This window comes from Vipera ursinii (genome assembly GCF_947247035.1).
Source record: "Vipera ursinii genome assembly, chromosome: 11".
Classification (NCBI taxonomy): domain Eukaryota; kingdom Metazoa; phylum Chordata; class Lepidosauria; order Squamata; family Viperidae; genus Vipera; species Vipera ursinii.
In genome coordinates this window covers 17,299,091-17,319,840 of record NC_139524.1, presented here as the reverse complement: position 1 = coordinate 17,319,840, position 20,750 = coordinate 17,299,091, and the positions used below count along the sequence as shown (strand labels likewise).

General features: G+C 46.1%; 1 protein-coding gene across 1 annotated transcript; it reads right to left on the bottom strand.

Annotated features, from left to right (window-relative positions):
- Window positions 1–1,920: 1,920 nt before the first annotated feature.
- Window positions 1,921–18,459, bottom strand: LOXL1 (lysyl oxidase like 1). The gene is made up of 7 exons (XM_083371092.1): window positions 17,041–18,459; window positions 9,944–10,052; window positions 6,867–7,004; window positions 5,541–5,697; window positions 4,766–4,861; window positions 4,519–4,634; window positions 1,921–2,163 (listed from the first exon to the last, which is right to left on the bottom strand). Exons 1-7 carry the CDS (start codon window positions 18,227–18,229, stop codon window positions 2,157–2,159), a joined length of 1,812 nt encoding a protein of 603 aa, XP_083227218.1. The 5' UTR covers window positions 18,230–18,459; the 3' UTR covers window positions 1,921–2,156.
- Window positions 18,460–20,750: the final 2,291 nt, after the last annotated feature.

Below are 20,750 nucleotides of genomic sequence, written 5' to 3'. Positions count from 1 at the left end.
GGTTCTACCTGCCTGTCGGAGCCGACCCTGTCCCATCTTTTGACGGACACAAAGTCAACCCCATCTACCCCGGTTGAGCAGAACGCGTTGATCCTTAGCAGAGCTGTAGAGTTTTAATTATTTTTGTGGAGGCCTTGTGGGCCTGTCCTGTCGCTTCTGCCAAGAGAGGGCTTGGTCACGCTGGCTCTCCCCAGCTAATCCCTTGGATTACCTGAGTCAACTCCTTCGGAGCTGGGCTGAGGTCCAAGGTTTTCTGTCTTCAGCCCTGGGTGAGGGAGAAGGAGCACGCATTCTTGTGTTCTAGAAAGCCATGTTTGGTGGGAAAGCTGTTGTTGATCCCCACCACATGCAGGCCTCCTTTCCTCCACGCTCTAGCTAGCCAGATGCTTTGGATCTGTCTGCTTCCCAGTTTTTTGTTCCACCTGGCTAAAGAGTTTTGGAAAGCTCAACTTTGGACTGTTTGGCCTGGTTGCATGGATGGTTCTGCCCAGTTATGGAGCTGCTTTCTCTTTCTTTCTTTCTCTTTCTTTCTTTCTTTCTTTCTTTCTTTCTTTCTTTCTTTCTTTCTTTCTTTCTTTCTTTCTCTCTCTTTCTCTCTCCTTTCTTTCTTTCTTTCTTTCTTTCTTTCTTTCTCTTTTTCTCTCTCTCTCTTTCTTTCTCTCTCTTTCTCTCTCTCTCTTTCTTCTTTCTTTCTTTCTTTCTTTCTTTCTTTCTTTCTTTCTTTCTTTCTTTCTTTCTTTCTTTCTTCTTTCTTTCTTTCTTTCTTTCTTTCTTTCTTTCTTTCTTTCTTTCTTTCTTTCTTTCTTTCTTTCTTTCTTTTTCCCTTCCCTTCCCTTCCCTTCCCTCTCTCACTCTCTCTCTCTTTCTTTCTTCTTTCCTTCCTCCCCTCCCCTCCCTCCCTCCCTCCCTCCTTCTTCCTCCCCCACTCCTCTCCCCCCCCTTTCCTCTGTTGCCATGATGCCTTTTCAACTGGAAGTCCAGAACTGGCTCTGGATGCTTATAAGTTATTCTGAAAGCCTTTTTTTTTTCTCTTTTGGCTGGAGCACGGGGTTCAAAGGACGCACCAGTGAGGAATGAAACCAGGCTGCCAGAGTCCCACGAGAGGCACTGCCAGCTCACGATTTACAGGGCAAATGGGAGCCAATGCTTGCAGGGGAACAAACGGTGCTCAGTACTCCTCATGTGGCTCTCTGCCATCTGTGAAAGGGTTTCAAGGCAACCTTGGTGCCAACCGCACTACCTGTACAAGGCTAAACTGGAGCAGTCGTGGGTATTAACGCTACTGACATCGGGGAGAGGAATCCATAGTGTAGATCTACATGAAGGTGACTTGTAACACCTCGTTTAGTGACCGTCTCAAGTTAAGAGCGGCACTGGAAAAAGTGACCCGATGACCATTTTTCACACTTAACGACCGTCGCAGCATCCCCAGGGTCACTTGATCAAAATCTGGATGCTTGGCAACTGATTCCTATTTATGACCGTTTCAATGCCCCAGGGTCCTTGCCCCTTTCTTGCCACGGTCGTTAAGTGAATCACTGCAGCGGTTAAGTTGATAACATGGTTGTTAAGCAAATTCGGCTTCACACACATACACACCCACACACACACACCCGACTGCTTGTCAGGAGGACGCAAAAGGGGATCACGCGACCCTGGGATGCTGCGACCGTCGTAAGTATGAGTCAGTTGCCAAGCGTCTGAATGTTGACCCTGGGCAGGCTGCAACAGTCGTAAGTGGGGAAAACCGTTCAAAGTCACTCTCTGCAGGGCCGTTGTAACTTTGAATGAACCGTTATAAGTCGAGGACTGCCTGCGTCTTCATGTACCTGTACATGGTAGATTCTGCTCCCCGACACCCAGGCCTGCAAACCAGCAGCCTTCTGCATTGGTGGGGGGAAAAAAAACAACCACCTAAAAATAACAAACCAAACTTCAGAACAAAAGTATTTATAAAAGTATTAAAGTGACACGTTTCATTTAACATAGCCTCAAAAACAAAGCCGTGGAACAACTCCCATTTCCGCGTAGGCGCCAGGTGCGATGAGGCCAGTCCCTCCTAGCGGGCTACACACCTTTGTGAGAGGCTTTTGCGGGAAGATGGGGGGGGGACACAATTAGGAAAGGTGAAAGGCCTGTTGCCATCCTGGTTGAACTCAAGACCTGCGAAGGAGAAACAAGGAAGGTGAGGTCTCAAATCAGATGCGGAATTATTTTCAGATCATGCCGGGCATTTCCCAACACCTCCTCCAGTTCACCAACTGGGTGGGAAAGACAACGCCAGAATTTCTAGCCAGGAGGGTCCGGAATGGGGAAGGTTGAGATACCCACAAACAGCTCACAGTTTCCACAAAGCTGGTTTTCGTGCGGCTTAGGGGTAACCTTGCCCCCAGGAAGGGAGAGGCAGTTTGGTGTAGGCTAGAAACTAGGAGATGGTGAGTTCTAGTCCTGCCTTAAGGTCTGAAAGCCGACAGGGTTTCAGAAAGTGTGTTTCCTGGTATTGTCTAGTAATTGTTGGAAGAAAACTGGAATATGATGCCTTGGTGCTCTCTGAGCTTGGTTGTTTTCTTGCAGACGTTTCATGACCCAACTAGGTAACATCATCAGTGTTAGAAGGGTGGGGGATTTGCGGAGAGGAGGAAGAGGAGGAGGAGGAAGAGGGGAAGGGGAGAGGAGGAGGAGGACTGTGGGGTCCTTGGTGCTCTCTGAGCTTGTTTGTTTTGCTGCGGACGTTTTATGACCCAACTAGGTAACATCATCAGTACTATAAGGGGGTGAGGTTTGCTGTGTATATACAAGACTGGAAGAACTGGAACGCATTTGCCACTCATCCCTGTTTTTTTTACGGTTGAGTGTTAGAAAGGCAATGGATGATCAAGTCTCTCGTCTAGACAGGGCAGCTGAATTTCCTAAGGAACGCGGCCTCTCCGAAATGTCTGTTTCTTTCTTCGCTTTCTTTCTTAAGATTTGTACTTTTCTGCCCTTGCAACCATCTCTCTCTCTCTCTCTCTCTCTCTCTCTCTCTCTCTCTCTCTCTCTCTCTCTCTCTCTCTCTCTGGAGTTTTGCTTGCTTTTCCCTTTAAAACCCAACTGCAGCAAAATACAAAAAAGCTCTTTTTTTTAGGAGCTGGGTTTTTTTTTGTTTTTAAAGCAGTGATATGCTTATAAAATTGTAGGAGGAATCACACCCTTCCTCTCTCTTTCGTCCCTCCATTCCTTGGTCAAGATCAACAAGGTTTTTTTTGGGGGGGGGGACGGCTGCTGTTTATGCTGGCTGACCATGGCAGGGGATTAGAAACATGAAAAGAAATACTTTGGGGCCGTCCCAGGAGGCTACGCAGATCGGAAAAGGCAGAGCTGTGTTTTAAAGGAAGGGAGAAGCTACAACTTGCAGTGGTTTTGATTGCCCTGAGTGCTTTATTTGCTAAGGAATTTGCATATTAATGACGCTCGGGTGTTAGTCCAAATGTCCCGTAAAAACGTTAAGAGGGTCCAGCTGGATCAGCTCAATGCTGCTCCCAATTTAACAACTGGAATCTTCAGGTCGATTATTCCTGTTCCGTTTTGAGCTATCTGGATTAAGAACGAACAGACTGAAGGTTGGAGTTGAAGGATAAATGGACAGGCATGACATGGCCCAAAGATAGCATTCCTACAAACGTGGTTTATGACCTAACTGGGTGCAATAGGTCTTCTGAGAAGGCTTTCTGTTGCTTTCTTCAAGTGGATCCCTTCCAGATGTTTAGACCTACCATACCTGCCAGGTCTGGCCTATAGGGACAGGGAGGGTTATTACGGGAGACATTGTCATCCAGATTGAATGGAGGCGATCCAGGTTGGGGAAGGGTACTTAGAAAGCCCTGTGGATTAGATGTCTATAGAGATTCTCCGTCATCCAGGTCATGGTTGTCCCAAAGGTGTGCTTTTTCCAGAGGGAACTGGATTTTCTTGTTTTTCTTTGAAGACATTTCACTTCTCACCCAAGAAACTTCTTCAGTTCTGACCAGAGGGTGGGGAATGGAAGGATTTATAAGACCAGCTGTCTGCAAGGGATATAAATCCTTCCATTCCCTACCATCTAGTCAGAGGTGAAGAAGCTTCTTGGGTGAGAAGCGAAATGTCTTCAAAGAAAAAAAAGAAGAAGGTCCAGGTGCCTCCTGAAAAAGCACCTTTGGGATTACTATGGGTTAGATCGATGATAAAGGGGTGGGAGGGAAAAGGTCAGGAAAGGGATCCACCTCACTCATGAAGGTCATCTGCCTTTCTTCTGGGAGAAGATGACTTCAGGCCAACAGAGTCATTTTGACAGGTTGTTCATTCTCGGATCAAGCTAGTCCCATCTCTACTGACATTGAATCAGATTTAAGATGATGAGTTCACGTTCTGATCTCAGGACAGTGGAGAACTCATTGGATTCAAAGAGCGTCATGGTGGCCTTTTCGAAACTAGACCACCCTGCAAAATAATTGGCTCCAACCTTTTTGCGCTCCCAAAGAGAAAGTTGTTCCAGAGACTTACTGGGAGATTTTGCAGTTTGTGGTGGCCACAAAGCGCCCGGTGTAGTGAACGTTGCACCTTACCACGTTGTTGGTGAAGTCCGATTCCATCACGATGTATTTGGGATTTACCTGAACCTGAAAGATGGAGGGAAGGCGAAGAAAGCAAATCAACTTCTTTGATACAGAACTGGGAAGAAGGTAGAAGTTCCTCGACCAACCCACCCATCCCCCAACCCATCGGCCCACCAACAAACCAACCAGCCTACCTTGAGGATATAATTCCCAGGTTGAACGTCTGTGATATCAATCCACTGGCAATCTATGTCAGCATTGTAAGTGTCGTAACAGCCTGGACTCAGACCCTGAAAGAAAAGAAAAATATGGCTTGAATCTTTAAGTGGACAATTTAAAATTTAAGTGGGCAAATCTTGATGTCATTTGAAAGATTATAGTTGTTGGACTGGGAAGAGATGCCTGGTGGGAAAATAGGTATGACACAGAATTAGATCTCCTCCTCTTCCTCCTCCTCCTTCCTTCCCCTTCTCCTTCCTTCCCCTCTTTCTTCTTCTCCTTCTCCATCAAGGATAGATACAAAGACTAGGATTTCAACTGCTAATCAGCTTAACTGGATCTTCAGACTCCAGACACAAACACACATTTTTGCGAAAAATGGAGAGGTTTGCAGCCTCTGAAATCCCTCAAGATTGGGCTGCTCAGATTTTGCAGAAGACTGCCCTTTTTATGTAGCACAATTTTAAACACCCGCTCCTAAAGAGATGTGCCTAACCCTAGACAGCCTTAATGCAGCTGTTCTAAGTAACCCCACTGACTCTTCAAAACCCCAACCATTGGGTCCAAAATGTCAATCTTGACTCTCTGGTAATATAATATTGACAGCATACCCCCACAGGTCTTGGAGGACAGAAACAATGGCCAAAAAAAAGAGACATCCCCCCCATCTCTCAATTATTAAAATATTATCTCTCTTGCGTTAGCTTCAGTGAGATTTCTGAAAAGAGGTTTGCTGAGAATTAAACCTACCTGGGTATGTGATGTGCAGGCATAACGCTTGAGGTTCCCGAAGTCACACGTCGTGTCTTCCAGACAGAAGCTCGCTTTGTGGCCTTCAGCCACCTTCTTCCCCGTGGCAGCATCCAGCAAGTCATAGTGGCTGAACTCATCCATACTGTGGTAATGCCTGGAGAATGGAGAAGAATTGCTTACAAGAAACCAAGTTCAGCTGCAAGAATGTTTTCATATGAGAAGATATCCACAACAAGTTCTGAACATGAATATATGGATGACTTTCAGAAGGTGGTCCCACCTTCCTTCTCATTCCTGAAGCCCCGGTTTCCATCTTTGACCTGCGCTACAAGGCTGTGTTTTGGGACAAAATTCTAGGAGTTCTCCTTAGGAGAGGTGTCTTGCAGCTTCTACTACGAAGCCTCAGCAGTGGTCAACTCTCTAGTCTGAGAGGACAAATGAACCAGAAAGGCAAGTGTACCAATTATAGCAAGTATCAAGATGTGATGGGCTGTGGTGAGGAGGTGGATCCCCAGGAAAGAGGGGATGAATTCCAGAAGAGGAACAGACAACTCAGCCCAGATATTTTGTGTCTGAGAAAGAGAGGGAAGACAGTTCCTCCCTAATAGTTCCCAGAGTATATTGCAGATGCAGGTAGTAAAGGCTTTAATCTGGCAAGATTCTGTCTAAAGGTGTAAAACGATGGAGAGCTCAGGTGAGAAAAATTGCCACGTGTCCCTCTTGGTTTTGGGCCTGACAGATGGTAACTGAGGTATTCTGGTACTTGAAGTCCACACACACTGTCTGATGAATTCTGGGAGTTGAAGTCCACATGTGATGTGATGGAATGCAGTGAGCAGGTGGGTTCCCAGGAGGGAAAGGCTGCATTCCAGAGGAGGAAGAGGCAACTCAGCCCAGATATTTTGTGTGTGAGAGAGAGGGTGAAGGCAGACCCTCCTCAATAGTTCCCAGAGTATCTTGTAGATGCAGATAGGAGAGTCCTCAGTCTGGCAAGATTCTGTCTATGGGCGTGGAACAATAAACAATTCAGTTTGGAAGACTCACCATGTGTCTTTCTTGGTTCGGCCTGACCCCAAATCATAGGTTTTCTGGATGTGTAGAAAACTTTAAACCCTCAACCTCGCAGACAGACTGGGGAAGGGTTCACTCATTAGGCTAAACATCCCCAAACAAGCAACTTGCAACTAACCAGTTTTAGGGCTTGGGGTGGGGGAAAATGCAACTGCTAGGTGGTGAACGAACTTGGTTAAACCTTTTGGTTGAATTCAACAAGAACGCCACACATTTTCACACCCTGGCTTTCTGATGTCGAGGGACACTTACTGATGGCAGCTGTGCCATTCCCAAGTATGACGGGCTCGGTTGGGCAGGAAGTCTGCGGTCCCCTGGTTCTTCACTCGCTGCGGGAAACGCAGCAGCACCCGGACATCGTAATCGGTCGCTTCTGCGGTGTAAGCCGTGCTGGATGAAGATGAAACCAAGATATGAGAGCAGGAATATAACTCTGGCGGTCAGCTGAATCAGCCGAGGAGGTCCAGTACAGGTTGTCCTTATAACCATTCATTTAGTGACTCTTCGAAGTTATAACGGCACCGAAACGTATGACCATTTTTCACACGTACAACCGTTGCAGCATCCCCGTGGTCACGTGATCAAAATTGGCAACTGACTCATATTTATGACGTCACAGTGTCCTGCGGGGGGTGTGTGTCATGTGATCCACTTTTGCGACTTTCTGACAAGCCAAGTCAAGGGGGGAAGCCACATGCGCTGAGCAACCGTGTTACTAACTTAACAACTGCAGCGATTCACTTAAGAACAAGGAAAGTGGTAAAATGGGGTGAAACTCCCTTAACAAACGTCTCGCTTTTCAATGGAAATGTTGGGCTCAGTTGTGGTCATAAGTCGAGGACTGCCTGTGGTTACAGTATTGGGCATAGATCAAGAAGACTCAAGACTTCTCCCATTCCATTCTGGAGTTCCTGGGGTATCTCTAGGGCAGCTGCTCTTGTCTTTGCTCTTCCTACTTTAAAGGGTTCATGTTTTGGGGGCTCAAATGGAGGAGGCCCCTGGGTCAGCGGCTTTGAACCCCCTAGGCCAGGAATTCTGGGAGTTGAAGTCCACAAGTCTTAAAGTTGCCAAGGTTGAGGACCCCTGCCCTGGGCAAAGCACAGTTAAAAATGCAATTCACACCTGAACAAAGTGGAAGGTAGGGTGTACGGTTGGCCAACTTTCGATCTGGACCCTGTAGCTATTGATGATCTGTCATCTTGTTTAATCCCATGATTATTTTTAAAGCAACCACTGGTTTACAGCTGTTAATTAAGGCAGTAGATTCTTCTTATACTGATGTGTGTGTGTATGAAGCTCTGGCTTGCTAATTGTAAATTGCAAGACGAACCTTGTGTTAACCTACGGATGCCACATATTGGCAGCCTTTGGCACTCATTTTCAGCCTAAGACGTTTTATTAAAAGGCAGAAGCTTTTATGAACTATGGCTTGTTTCATCAGAGGCAGTCGCCCAGGTTTAGGCTGGGGTGTCCAACCTTGGCAATTGGAAGACCTGGGGACTTCAACTCCCAGAATCCCTCAGCCAGCATGGGAAAACCAACAGGTTGTTCAAGTTTATTTATTTATTAAATTTTTATACCGCCTTTCTCCCGAAGGACTCGGGGCGGTGTACAGGGCGATAAATATTAAAAAACAAAGTACAAAAGTTAAAAAACAATTAAATAATTTATGCCCGATATATACAATAGTTAAAACCATATTAAAAACCCAACCCAAGTTGCCAAGTTTGCACTCCCCTGGTTTAAACTATGTGCAAGACACCCCCCCCCACCCCCCATCTTCCTGAAAATGCAGTTTTTCTGATTAGTGCAAGTATCTTTTGCGGCGCTTTTTTTTTCAGCCTTCTCTACTTAAACTCCATTTAAGGGCCTCTCCGAATGGGGTGCATCCGAGAGGATTTCCCAATCCTTCAATTAAATCCCTGCTTAACGGCATTGAACAGGCTGAACATTTTCTTTTCCTTTTTAAATAAATGATCATTCTGGCCAGTTGGTAATCAATTTCTAGAGGCCAGTCTGATGTGGTTTGGATAAATTCCCAGGTTTTTTTTTAAAAAAAGCAAGGAAATACATTCAACATGTACATTAAGGGCTGCCAACTATGCTCTGTCCTCAATGTGCTTCCTACCCACTCCTTTATTTTGGCTTCTTTTCAGGAGGTTTGTTCCTCCCCCCCCCCCGCTTCTACAAAATTCAGGGTTTTCTTTGTATTTCTGACAATAAACTCTATTGTTCTTTGATTCTGTTGGCGCTCATCACCTGACTTTAAAATTAGGAGTAACCCTTGCCACGTCTGACTTCCACTGACTTTTTTTTTTCTTTTCATAAACTAGCCTGCAATCCTGTCCACACGCCTGGGGAGATTTTTTTTTTTTACAGGTAGTCCTCAGCTTAATGACCTCAACGGGGCCCGAAAGTTCTGTTGCTAAGTGAGAAATTGGTTGAGTTGAGTTGTGCACCATTTTGTGGCTTTTCCTGCCACCATCCATCAGTGAATGGCTGCGGTTGTTCTGTTAGTAATCTGATTGTAAAGTGAATCTGGCTTTCCCCTGTTGACTTTGCTCATCAGAAGGTTGCATTAGGGGGTCACGTGACCCCCCCGCCAAACACTGCAACTCGTCATAAATGTGAGTCGGTTGCCAAATATCTGAATTGTGATCATGTGACCACGGGTTTGCTGCAATGGCCTTCCTACGTGTGAAAAATGGTCAAATGGTCGTAAATGGGAAAACGGTCATAAGTCACTTTTTCCAGGGTAGGAAAAATGAAAGTTCAATGGGATTATAGCTAGAATGATGGATAGATGGAATGATAGATGACAGATGACAGATATATAAATAGATCAATAGCTAGAATGATAAAAATCTGGAATCATAGATAGATAGGTAGATAAAAGATAAATAAAAGATAGGTAGAATGGTAGATGATGGATGAATAGAATGATCTGGAATGATAGACAACAGATAAAAATAGGTAGAAAGGTTGATAGATGAATAGATAGATAGATCTGGAGCGATAAATAGACAATAGCTTAAAATAGGTAGAATGGTTGATGATAGAATGATAGAAATATCTGGAATGATAGATAGACAATAGATAAAAGATAGGTAAAATGGTAGATGTTGGATGAATTGATAGAATGATAGATAATATATCCATGATATCTTATTGGTTAGTGTGGTAAATTTGATTTTCTTTTTCCGTGTAAAGATTGCTCCTAATTTGTCTGTATACCACCCAGATTTTCTGAGTCGGCCCTACAAGTTGAACAAATGAACAAACAGACGTATAAATGATTAAGCAAAGAAATGAAATGTGGAGAGCGTTACCTCGCGAGGCACTTCTCTTCCGCTGCGCAACGGAGTGAGTAGAGGTGAGCTCTCTGAACATACGTGGATGCTTGGACGTAGTTTGGGTCAGGTACAAGATCAGGGAGCCCTAAGTAGGCAAGCAAGGATTGGGAAAAGCTTAGAAAGTAGGATGAAAACCCTACTGTCAATGAGAAGACACCAGGATTCAATCAAGGCCCAACAGACTTGCTGATCTGACTTTCTAAGTTCTCCAGAACAGAAGGCCATCATTCTATGGCTGTTCCTCTAACCCAGGGGTAGGCAACCTTGGCTCTTTTATGACTCATGGACTTCAACTCCCAGAATTCCTGAGCCAGCATGGCTGGCTCAGGAATTCTGGGAGTTGAAGTCCATGAGTCATAAAAGAGCCACGGTTGCCTACCCCTGCTCCAACCTGCTAATCTAAACTGGAACCTTTTTTTTTGGAAATGAAATGTCAGACAATATATTTGCATACATTGGGCATTGTACGAGAGCCAGCTTGGTCTAGTCCAGGAGTCTCCAAACTTGGTGACTTTTAAGACTTGTGGACTTCAACTCCCAGAATGCTTCAGCTAGCCATGCTGGGGAACTCTGGGATTTGAAGTTAACCAGTCTTAAAATTGCCAGGTTTGGAGACTGCTGGTGTAAGTGGTTAAGGCACCAGGTTACAGAGAATTTTAATGGGTGACTGTAGGATAGGGTTACAAAAAAAGACAAGATGGTGGAACACATAGAGAACAGCTGGGGCTTTGATTATAACTGTCACTTTGACTTATTTGACCGCATCTTTGGATAGTTCCAGAGAAGCAACCAGGCTGAGCAAAAAAAGATGGCGACTCTCATCAATTTCTCCCTAAACAGAATAAAAGAATAACAGAGTTGGAAGGCACCTGGGAGGTCATCTAGTCAAACCCCCTGCCCAAGCAGGAAACCCTAGACCATTTCAGACAAATGGTTGTCCAGTCTCTTCTTAAAGATTTCCAGTGTTGGAGCACCCACAACTTCTGAAGGCCAACTATTCCACTGATTAATTGTTTGAACACTCAGGAAATTTCTCCTTAGTTCTTGGTTGCTTCTCTCCTTGATTAGTTTCCAGCTGTGGCTTCTTGTCCAGCCTTCAGATGTTTTGGAGAATAGTATGACCCCCCCCTCTTCTTTGTGGCAGCCCCCTAAATACTGGAAGACTGCTATCATGTCACCTCTAGTCCTTTCCATTCCACTAGATATACCAAATTCCTGCAACTGTTCTTCATATTTTGTGGAGGCCGAAACAGGATGCAACAAGTCTACCTAGACTTCCTAACTTTCCCATCCTGCACTTCTTCTATCCTTCTCTGTGGTTTGAGATGTCCTCCCCCAAAGTACATAAAGACATCCCCTCCACAAAGGGATGAGCCTTGTCTCCTTAAGAGAGGCTCTTGCTAGGTGCAAAGAGATGCACTTTAATCTGTCTCCCCACCTCCATTCGTCTGAAGAGCGAAGAGACTCTTGGCGGAAAAAGAACTGAGCCAGCGTGCAAATGAGATTAAGTCAAGCTGGATCCCAAAATCCTCTGCTGTGGATTTTGACAGGCGCCCTCCACCGCCCCCCCAACTGTTTTTCCACAAGCAAAAAAAAAAAAAAGGAAAGAAAGAAAGAACAATGCCTTCTTGTTTTCTCAGACCGATCTCCACTGAGGGATCACGTCACCAGTTTAGCTCTCGTTTCCTGTCTCTCTCGCTTGATCATTTCTGCTGATGTCAGCCATGGGGGAGAGCCTTACTTTAAGAGAAGTCAAAGGAGGATTGGAAGGAAGGTTGGGGAGGGAGGGAGGGGGAAAAAACAAACAAACGTTTTTGGTTTGTTTGAGTAGAGGTCTCTGCACAGAAATAAAATAATAACCCAAGGGGGAGACTTCTTCTTGAAGCACCCGAGACTTTCTGAGACTTCTTCCACCACAGATGGAGGAAGGCTGACCACTAGGTAACCTGAAACTTAGAACGTAGAATAATAGAGTTGGAAGGGACCTTGGAGGTCTTCTAGTCCAACCCCCTGCTCTGGCAGGAAGCCTTATACCATTTCAGACAAATGGCTGTCTGTCTGGTCTCTTCTTGAAGACCTCCAGTGATGGAGCACCCATAACTCCTGAAGGCAAGCTCTTCCACTGATAGATTGTCATCACAATCAGGAATTCCTCCTTAGTTCTAAGTTGGATTTCTCTTTTATAATCTTCCATCTGTTACGTCTTGTCTTGCGCTCAGGTGCTTTGGAGAATTAATCGACTCCCTTTTCTCTGTGACAGCCCCCCCCAATATCGGAAGAGGGCTATCCTATCACCCCTAGTCCTTCTCCTTATTAGAGTAAAAGGTAAAGGTAAAGGTTCCCCCGCACAGGCGTGCTAGTCGTTTCCGACTCTAGGGGCCGGTGCTCATCTCCGTTTCAAAGCCGAAGAGCCGGCGCTTGTCCGAGGACGTCTCCGTGGTCATGTGGCCAGCATGACTAGACGCCAGAGGCGCACAGAACGCTGTTACCTTCCCACCGTAGTGGTCCCTATTTTTCTACTTGCATTTTTACGTGCTTTCGAACTGCTAGGTTGGCAGAAGCTGGGACAAGTAACAGGCGCTCACTCTGCTACGCGGCACTCGGGATTCGGCCTGCCAAACTGCCGACCTTCTGATAGACAAACTCAGCGTCCTAACCCACTGAGCCACCGCGTCCCTTTCCTTATTAGAGTAGACATCCCCAATTCCTGTAATCATTCTTCTTATGTTTTAGCATCCAGACCCCTAATCATCTTGGTTGCTCTTCACATTACAAAAAAGATGTTGAGACTTTTTGGGAAAAGTGCAGAGAAGAGCAACTAAGATGATTAAAGGCCAGGAGAAAAGAAGGACTAGGGGTGACATGATAGCAGTATTCCAGTATTTGAGAAGCTGCCACAGAGAAGAGGGAGGGGTGTGTGTGTCAACTTACGTTCCAAAGCACCAGAAAGTAAAACAAGAAACGATGGATGGAAACTAATCAAGGAGAGAAGCAACCTGGAATTAAGGAGAAACTTCCTAGCAGCGAAAATAATTAACCAGTGGAACAGCTGGCCTCCAGAAATTGTGGGCGCTCCATTACTGGAGGCTTTTAAGAAGAGACTGGACAGCCTTTTGACTGAAGTAAGAGGGTTTCCTGTTTGAGCAGGGGGTTGGACTAGAAGACCTCCATGGTCCCTTCCAGCTCTATTCTGAAGGTGACTCCGAGAACATCTGGGCACGTTTTAAAGCTGCTGCTTCTCAGGCAGAGCAGACAGCTTTGAGGTGCTTAGTTAGCAACCTTATCTGACTTGTTTACATCAGCAAGTTTTCCCTTCGGGAAGGTGGAGAGGGAATTCTGCACCAGGCAGAAATGAATAACCCACAAGCAGGAATTTGCTCCAGGCTGCCTCCAGTGAAGATGGCCAAGGGCTCCTTTGGGGAGGGGATGAGAAGGGGGAAAGGAAAGGAAAGGAAAGGAAGGAAGGAAGGAAGGAAGGAAGGAAGGAAGGAAGGAAGGAAGGAAAGAAAGAGAAGGAAAGAAGGAAGGAAGGAAGGAAGGAAGGAAGGAAAGAAAGAGAAAGAAAGAAAGAGAAGGAAAGGAAGGAAGGAAGGAAGGAAGGAAGGAAAGAAAGAAAGAGAAAGAAAGAAAGAAAGAGAAGGAAAGGAAGGAAGGAAGGAAGGAAGGAAGGAAGGAAGGAAGGAAGGAAGGAAGGAAAGTTAGTTGCTGTGAGGTCAGGTTGTCTCACAAATGTCCCCCTTTCCCCCACCCCCCCAAGCCACGGTTTAGTAAGTGGAAAGCAGAAAGGAGAAAGTGTATTCACCCCAACGCCTACTCAGGGATGGAAAAAAAAAATCCCCTGTGGGACACTGAGGCAGGAATGCTAAGTGGAGCAGTTGCTAAGTGACTGTGGTGTATATACAGGAATGCAAGGGAAATAAATCTAATCAGAGACATGTGGATAGCGCCAAGGGAGGCGGTTAGCATCTGTTGGTCATTTGGTCAGTGGGGGGGGGGAGAAAGGGGGGAGCTTATGGGAAAGAGAGGGTGGGTTTAAAAAGATAGATTGCTTATCCGAAGGCCTCACTTAGTCTCAGACCACCAGCTTAAGGGGATGTTGCTCCGATGATCGGTTGAATCAAAAAAACGGAACAAACCAGGGTGCCTCATTCGCACCTTACACTAAGCTACAAACCACAGTTTGTTTGCAAACCACAGCTCAGGGCAATCTGCAAACCGAGCCACTCCTTAGTTTAGCTTCCTGATTTTTTGTTTTTGGTGTGTGTGACAGAGGCCTCCATTGTGGGAGCCAGGAAACCTTTAAAAGGAGTGGTGGTGGTGGTGGGGGCACATAATTGTATCCTTTCTGAAAACCACATCAGGTTTTCATCCAAAAAGGAGATGGGCTCAGGGCCAAAAACTGGATGTGGCCCTTTTTTGTCTTAAAAGATTTCACACTGTGTTATATTCCATCTATCTATCTATCTATCTATCTATCTATCTATCTATCTATCTATCTATCCATCCATCCATCCATCCATCCATCCATCCATCCATCCATCCATCCATCCATCCATCCATCCATCCATCCATCCATCCATCCATCCATCCATCCATCCATCCATCCATCCATCTATCTATCTATCTATCTATCTATCTATCTATCTATCTATCTATCTATCTATCTATCTATCTATCTATCTATCTATCTATCTATCTATCTATCCTGTTTCCCAATTGCCCATCTCCCTCAAAGAACAGGTATTATTGGTGGGTAAAGGTAAAGGTAAAGGTCCCCCCCCCCCCCCCCCGCACACGAGTGCTAGTAATAACAGCCAAATTGAGAGAACGTGCAATATTTCTCCTTGCCAGCAGAGGTCAGTGGACCACTGAAACTGTCCCTTCCACCACGATGTTACTGTATTCTGGGTTGATGAGAAAAAGCTTTTTAATTAATAATAATAAAAACTTTTAAAAAACTTTCAGAACAGATTGAAATCCATGCCAGCATGGATTTTGGTGAGAGGGTGGATTGATCCAGGGAAAAATCACTGTGTGTGTGTGTGTGTGTGTGTGTGGTGTGTGTGTGTGTGTGGGCAAGCATGGTGACTGGGAAGCAGAGCTAGAGAGGACAATCAACCAGTGGAACAGCTTACCCCCCAAAATTGTGGGTGCTCCATCACTGGAAGTTTTAAAAAAGAGACTGGACAATCATCTGCCTGAGATGGTATAGGTCCTCCTTCTTGAGCAGGGGGCTGGACTAGAAGACCTCCAAGGTCCCTTCCAGCTTCTATTCTATTCTATTCTATTCTATTCTATTCTATTCTATTCTATTCTATTCTATTCTATTCTAATTCTATTCTATTCTATTCTATTCTATTCTATTCTATTCTATTCTATTCTATTCTATTCTATTCTATTCTATTCTATTCTATTCTATTCTATTCTCTAGGAGGTGGATGAGCTGAGTAGACAAGGTGTGGATGTACATGGGTGGGAACGGGTGTCAGATCTGAAAGGTATCCAAGGAAAATGTGAGTGAAGGGAAAGACTGAATAGAATACATCATACAAGTTGGAAGGGACCTTGGAGGTCTTCTAGTCCAACCCCCTGCTCAAGCAGAAGACCCTATCCCATTTCAGACAGGTGGCTGTCCAATCTCTTCTTGAAAACCTCCAATGAATGGAGCACCCACAACTTCTGGAGGCAAGCCATTCCACTGGTTTATTGTTCTCACTATTAGGAAATTCCTCCTTAGTCTAGGTTGGATCTCCCCTTGATAAGTTTGGCATCCATTTAGAAGACATCTGGAGAACAATGGGCAGGAAATGCATTACTGGGCAAAGCAGGAGGTTGGTACATGACCGAGGGATGTGAGAACTTGAGGGTCCATTGTGCACCCCGTGTTCTTCACCTGTAGCTTAGGGTCTTCCTCCCGACAAGAATCACAATTTATAAAGAAATGTTTCTGATCTACTCCATCTTACTTACTCCAACAGTCCTGAAATGTTGGGCTAACAGGAAATCCATCTACAAGTTGGACAGGGCTGGAAAGGCTTTGGAAAATGTCTGCCACGGGGAGGTTGCCCTGCTATGAATCTCAACTATGACAACTGAGAAGACGGAGGGACAATTACATGCAAAACTGATTTAAATAAGGAGACAGAAAAAGACGTGTTCTCTTGGGGGCAGTTACAGATGTTGGGGACGTTGATATCCATAGGAACCCTATTGGGAGACTCCAACTTTATGAGATAATGGTTGTGACTAGCTCAGATGTCCACTGCGATGATAAGCTAAGCTTCAACAATATCATGCAGGATTCCAACCCATGGTTTCCTGTTTGGCTTTGGAAAGCAACAGAGGTTATAGATAAAAACCACAGAGGCTAATGTGGACGTGAACCTGATAGAAACCACTAATAGACCATGATGAATCTTCCAAGGAGCACTGTCTCAGATAGCTTTGATGTCTGGCACCACCTCCTGTTCTAGATCTGACAGTATATTCACTTGATCTCACAGTCTGAACCTCACAGTCGATACGAAAGCTCCGGGTGGCGCAAACAGCCACGGAAAGAGACACGCTCAGCCACCACAGGACAAGACGGAAAGACCCGCGCATGGATTGGAGAAGAAGCGAAAGTGCACAAGATCATCAAGAGAGTAAAAGAGCTGAGATGGGAACGGGATGGTCACATAGCAAGAAGAACCGATGGTCCAAGGTGGACTGTCACAGAACGGATCCCACTCGATCAAAAGCATCTGCGAAAGAGTCCTAAAACAAGATGGATCAATGACATCAGCAAGTGTTGTGGGCCCAACTGGCAAAAGAAAGCCCAGGACCGCATGGCTTGGAAACAGGCGGAGGAGACCTTCACCCTGCAAGGGATGGACAATGGCTAGAACGATGTCAATGGTTCTCTTGATCATAATTAATCATCATTTCTCTGGTATTAAAAGCACCCGCTTGGGCTCTCTGAACCCCAAAAGGAAGGTAAGGAAGCTAAGCTGCCCCAATTTTGGAACTCTATGAAGTCCCACAGTAGACCCTCCTCCCTCTCCCCAGCACTCTTCCTACAGCCAAAGACTCACCACGTCCATTCTGATTTGGTCTGTAGATGCTGCCCACACTCATTCGGCCTTGGTTGACCCCTTGGTTGTCTGGAATCAACTGGGGAGTTTCAGAATTCCGGATAGGAAGGTAGGGCTCAGGCCGAGGAACCCCGTGGGGGTCTAAAGGCCGGAAAGGTGGCTGGGGTTCCACGTTGCGAGCAGGGACGTAGGACTCTTCGGGAACCTGCCCAAAGGGAGGATATTGCCTTGCCCAGGGCTCGTTCCCATAGCCGGTACCAGTGCTGGAAGGCGATCCAGGGTGTAGATGCAAATTATCTGCAAGAGGGACCCCTTGGCCCTGGTTCTGGGTGGGTGCGTAGGAATCTGGGACATTTTGGTCAAAACCTGTTGCAGTGTCGTGGTAGAGGCTGTGGGAATACCGTCTGTCTAAGCCATCCGAAGATGGGAGCTGTTGTGCGGAAGGCACGTACGGCCTCTCCTGGACAGAGGCGTAGGGTTGAGCGCGGTAGGGATTCTGGTCCTCTGCATACTCTTCGTATCGCGCCCTGGGTTGAAATGGGTACACCACTCCAGCGCTGGCTGCGGCGGCAGCCACAGCACCACCTCCTGTCCCAGTGGTACGGTAGTAATTGTAGCTCTCGTCGTACCCCCGGGCCACCTGCGAGTCGTAGGATTCATACTGGTTGGCATAAGGGGGCTGAGGATAGGAGCCCTGTGGGTAGAGCTGCCCAAACGCGACGTACGAAGAGGAAGACGACGCAGCACCCACCTGCCGCTGACGAGGAGTGGATGACCATGGACGATGGGGGTTGGAGTTACTGTCTCCAGTGCTTCCATCTCTCCAGTTGTCTGGGACCTGCCCAAAGCCGAAGGGGTGCCTAGTCTGTCCCCGGACTGTATCAGATCCTGACCTGATGGGTAAAGTTGGCGCTTGTCTCCGAGTGTTCCCTGCACTTCGCTGTCCTTGGTTGGTGGCAGCATCGGCCAACATCACTCTGGCGCTACTTTCGGCTCTTACGTGGCTGGCCGGGACATACTCCGAGCCGGAGTTCAGGAGACTGTAGAGCCTTCCGTTATTCTCCCATTGGATCATCTGCCTCCAGTGACCGTTGTCCGCACTGCCCTGCTGTGGATATTGTCCTCGGACCAGCAGGAAGGCAGTGGAAACCATCAACACCCAGAAGTCCCAGAAGCTGTGAGCTGTCATGGTGGAGGGCCGGGATCAACAGGCTTGACCTTGCTGGATGCTCCTTGGAGCAGGGAAACACCTCCGTGAAACAGCCCAGGGGTCGAGTTCTGACGATTCGCTTCTTCCCTTCTCTGCTTCCCTTAGCAAGCTGATCTCAACGCTGTCCATTCCTCGCTTCTGCTAAGATGCCCCAGCCGTTCTCGGCAAATTTCATCTTGAGGTTGTGGAGGAGAAAAGTCTGCAAAGAATGAGGCTCTGGAGTAAAGGAGAGAGAGAGAGAGAGAGAGAGAGAGAGAGAGAGAGAGAGAGAGAGAGAGAGAGAGAGAGAGAGAGAGCGCACCTCAAAAGTTTTTCTTCACTTGGGTCTTCTGTATGTGGTTTTTTTTTTTTTTGGTTGTTGTTACATTGCTGCAATGCCTGTTTGCAAAGGAGGTTGGTGGATCCCGGTTGCTGGATGGTTTTGCTCCTGCTCTGAATGAATAAGCAACAAGCTCTCAAAAATGCTGGGGATGTTTTAGGACTCTCGGCAAGCAATCTGCCCACAGGGTCCTAAAACTAGCCAGTTTTCCTTGGAGCGTTACTGTCTCCCTCTAGTCTGAAAAGAAAAGTTGGGAGAAAAATGAGGTGGGACATTTCCGAAACAGGCAAAGAAAGCGACACTCTATCCAATCTGGAGAGCTTTCTTGTGCATCCTAGGATCTAGCTGAAGGAAGAGGTTCTCCAAGTCAAACAGAAACAGTTTATAGCATGCACAATGATTTAAGCTGGACTCTTTAGTGCATCTTCCATCTCAGCCTGCAAAGATTATTTTCTTTTCTTAGTTGGGAACGTGGGGACGAGCGCATGTTTGCTTTCCAGGTGAGAGGGATTGTTTTGCAAAAGCTTGCTGTTTAAAAAGATTCACAAAAAGAATAATAGAACCATAGGGCTGTAAGGGACCTTGGAGGTCTTCTAGTCCAACCCCCCTACCCAAGGCGGGAGTTTTTATACCATCCAGGAAAAACGGTTGTCCAGTCTTTTCTTGAAGAATCTCCAGCAATGGAGCACCCACAACTCCTGGAGGAAAAACTGTTCCATTAATTAATTGTTCTGTCAAGAGACTCCTCCTTATTTCTATGTTGGATCTCTCTTTGTCGAGCTTTCATCCACGTCTGCTCAGATGCTACGGAGAATAAATCAGCTCCCTTTTCCTGCTGACATTCTGGGAGTCTTAAAAGTTTGCCAAAGTTTGGAGTTCCCTGGGAGAGATGAATAACTGCTGTGAGAAAGATTGATCAGAGTTATCCAAAGCTGCGAAACATAGAAGAGAGAAGCAAATTGCTCGTCAGAGGTCACTGATAAACTCAGAATTTTCACCATCACAACAAAGGACAAGGACCCTTCCTAACGTGAATGTTCTTGACGTGCCTACATGTCCTCCCCTTGCCCTCCTCTTGTTTATTTGCTTCTCTATGTTTTGGAACAGCAGGTAAATTTATCCAAATGGGTTAGATTTCTAGTTGGATCTAGTTCAAGGACAGGGAAAGGGTAAATCAACACCAGGGAAGGACAGCCAATAACCTCTTTCTTAAACTCAAGGCTGGCCCTACAATTAGGGACGCTGAGATGATCATCCCGGTTGACAGTCTGCAGAGCACCCCAGTGTCAGCTTACCCACAATATTGTCTTACGCTTTGGGGCTGTTTCCTGTTGAAGGAACCCAGTAACCTTTCTCTTCTTTCTGCCTTGTCTGCTCTGAAGTCAACTTCCAACCCAAAATCTGTTTAACTTCATTCCTGAAAAGGCCTCTGTGGGATTTCCACCCCCCCCCCCTAGACTTTGCCTGCCAATGTCCTGGAGAGAGAGTTGAACATGCTGCAACTTCAAAGCACGTAGTACTCTGCTACGCAAGGAAGCCGAGATGGATTTAAAAAAAACAACACAAAACAAAATGCAACACAAAAAGAACTTTGAGACAACAGGTGTGAGTAAGGGAAAGCAGCAGGAGGATGGGTGGATTGTGCTTCTTTATATTTTATTTATTTATTTTATTTTATTAAGTTTCTATACCGCCCTTCTCCCAAAGGACTCAGGGCGGTGTACAGAGCAATAAAATGCAACGTACAAAAGTTAAAAAGAAAATTAAATTAATTAGCCCTAACAATAAATAGTTAAAATAAACTCAAACCCTTAGTCCAGGCCGGCCTGTTCAAACAACCAAGTCTTCAGGTCACGGCGGAAAGAGCGAAGGTCGGGAGCCGTCCAGGAGCTCAACAGATGACCAACGGCACCTTGAGGAGCCCCTCTCTGTGGGAGCGCACAGGACGAAGGGAAGTTGATGCCGGCAGCAGGTGCTCCCATATTTTATGAGTGAAACAGGCCACGTTTCAAACTGATGAGATGTAATGCCTGCCTGGTAGAGCTAATCCAGACCTTAAACCACCTTCTCCTCACTCGACAAGAGCAGAAGTCATAACCAATCAAATGCTTGTGAGGCTGTCATGTTTCTTTTGCGGGGAGGACACTTGAAGCAGCCGAATGCAATGAGTAGTTTTGCCAA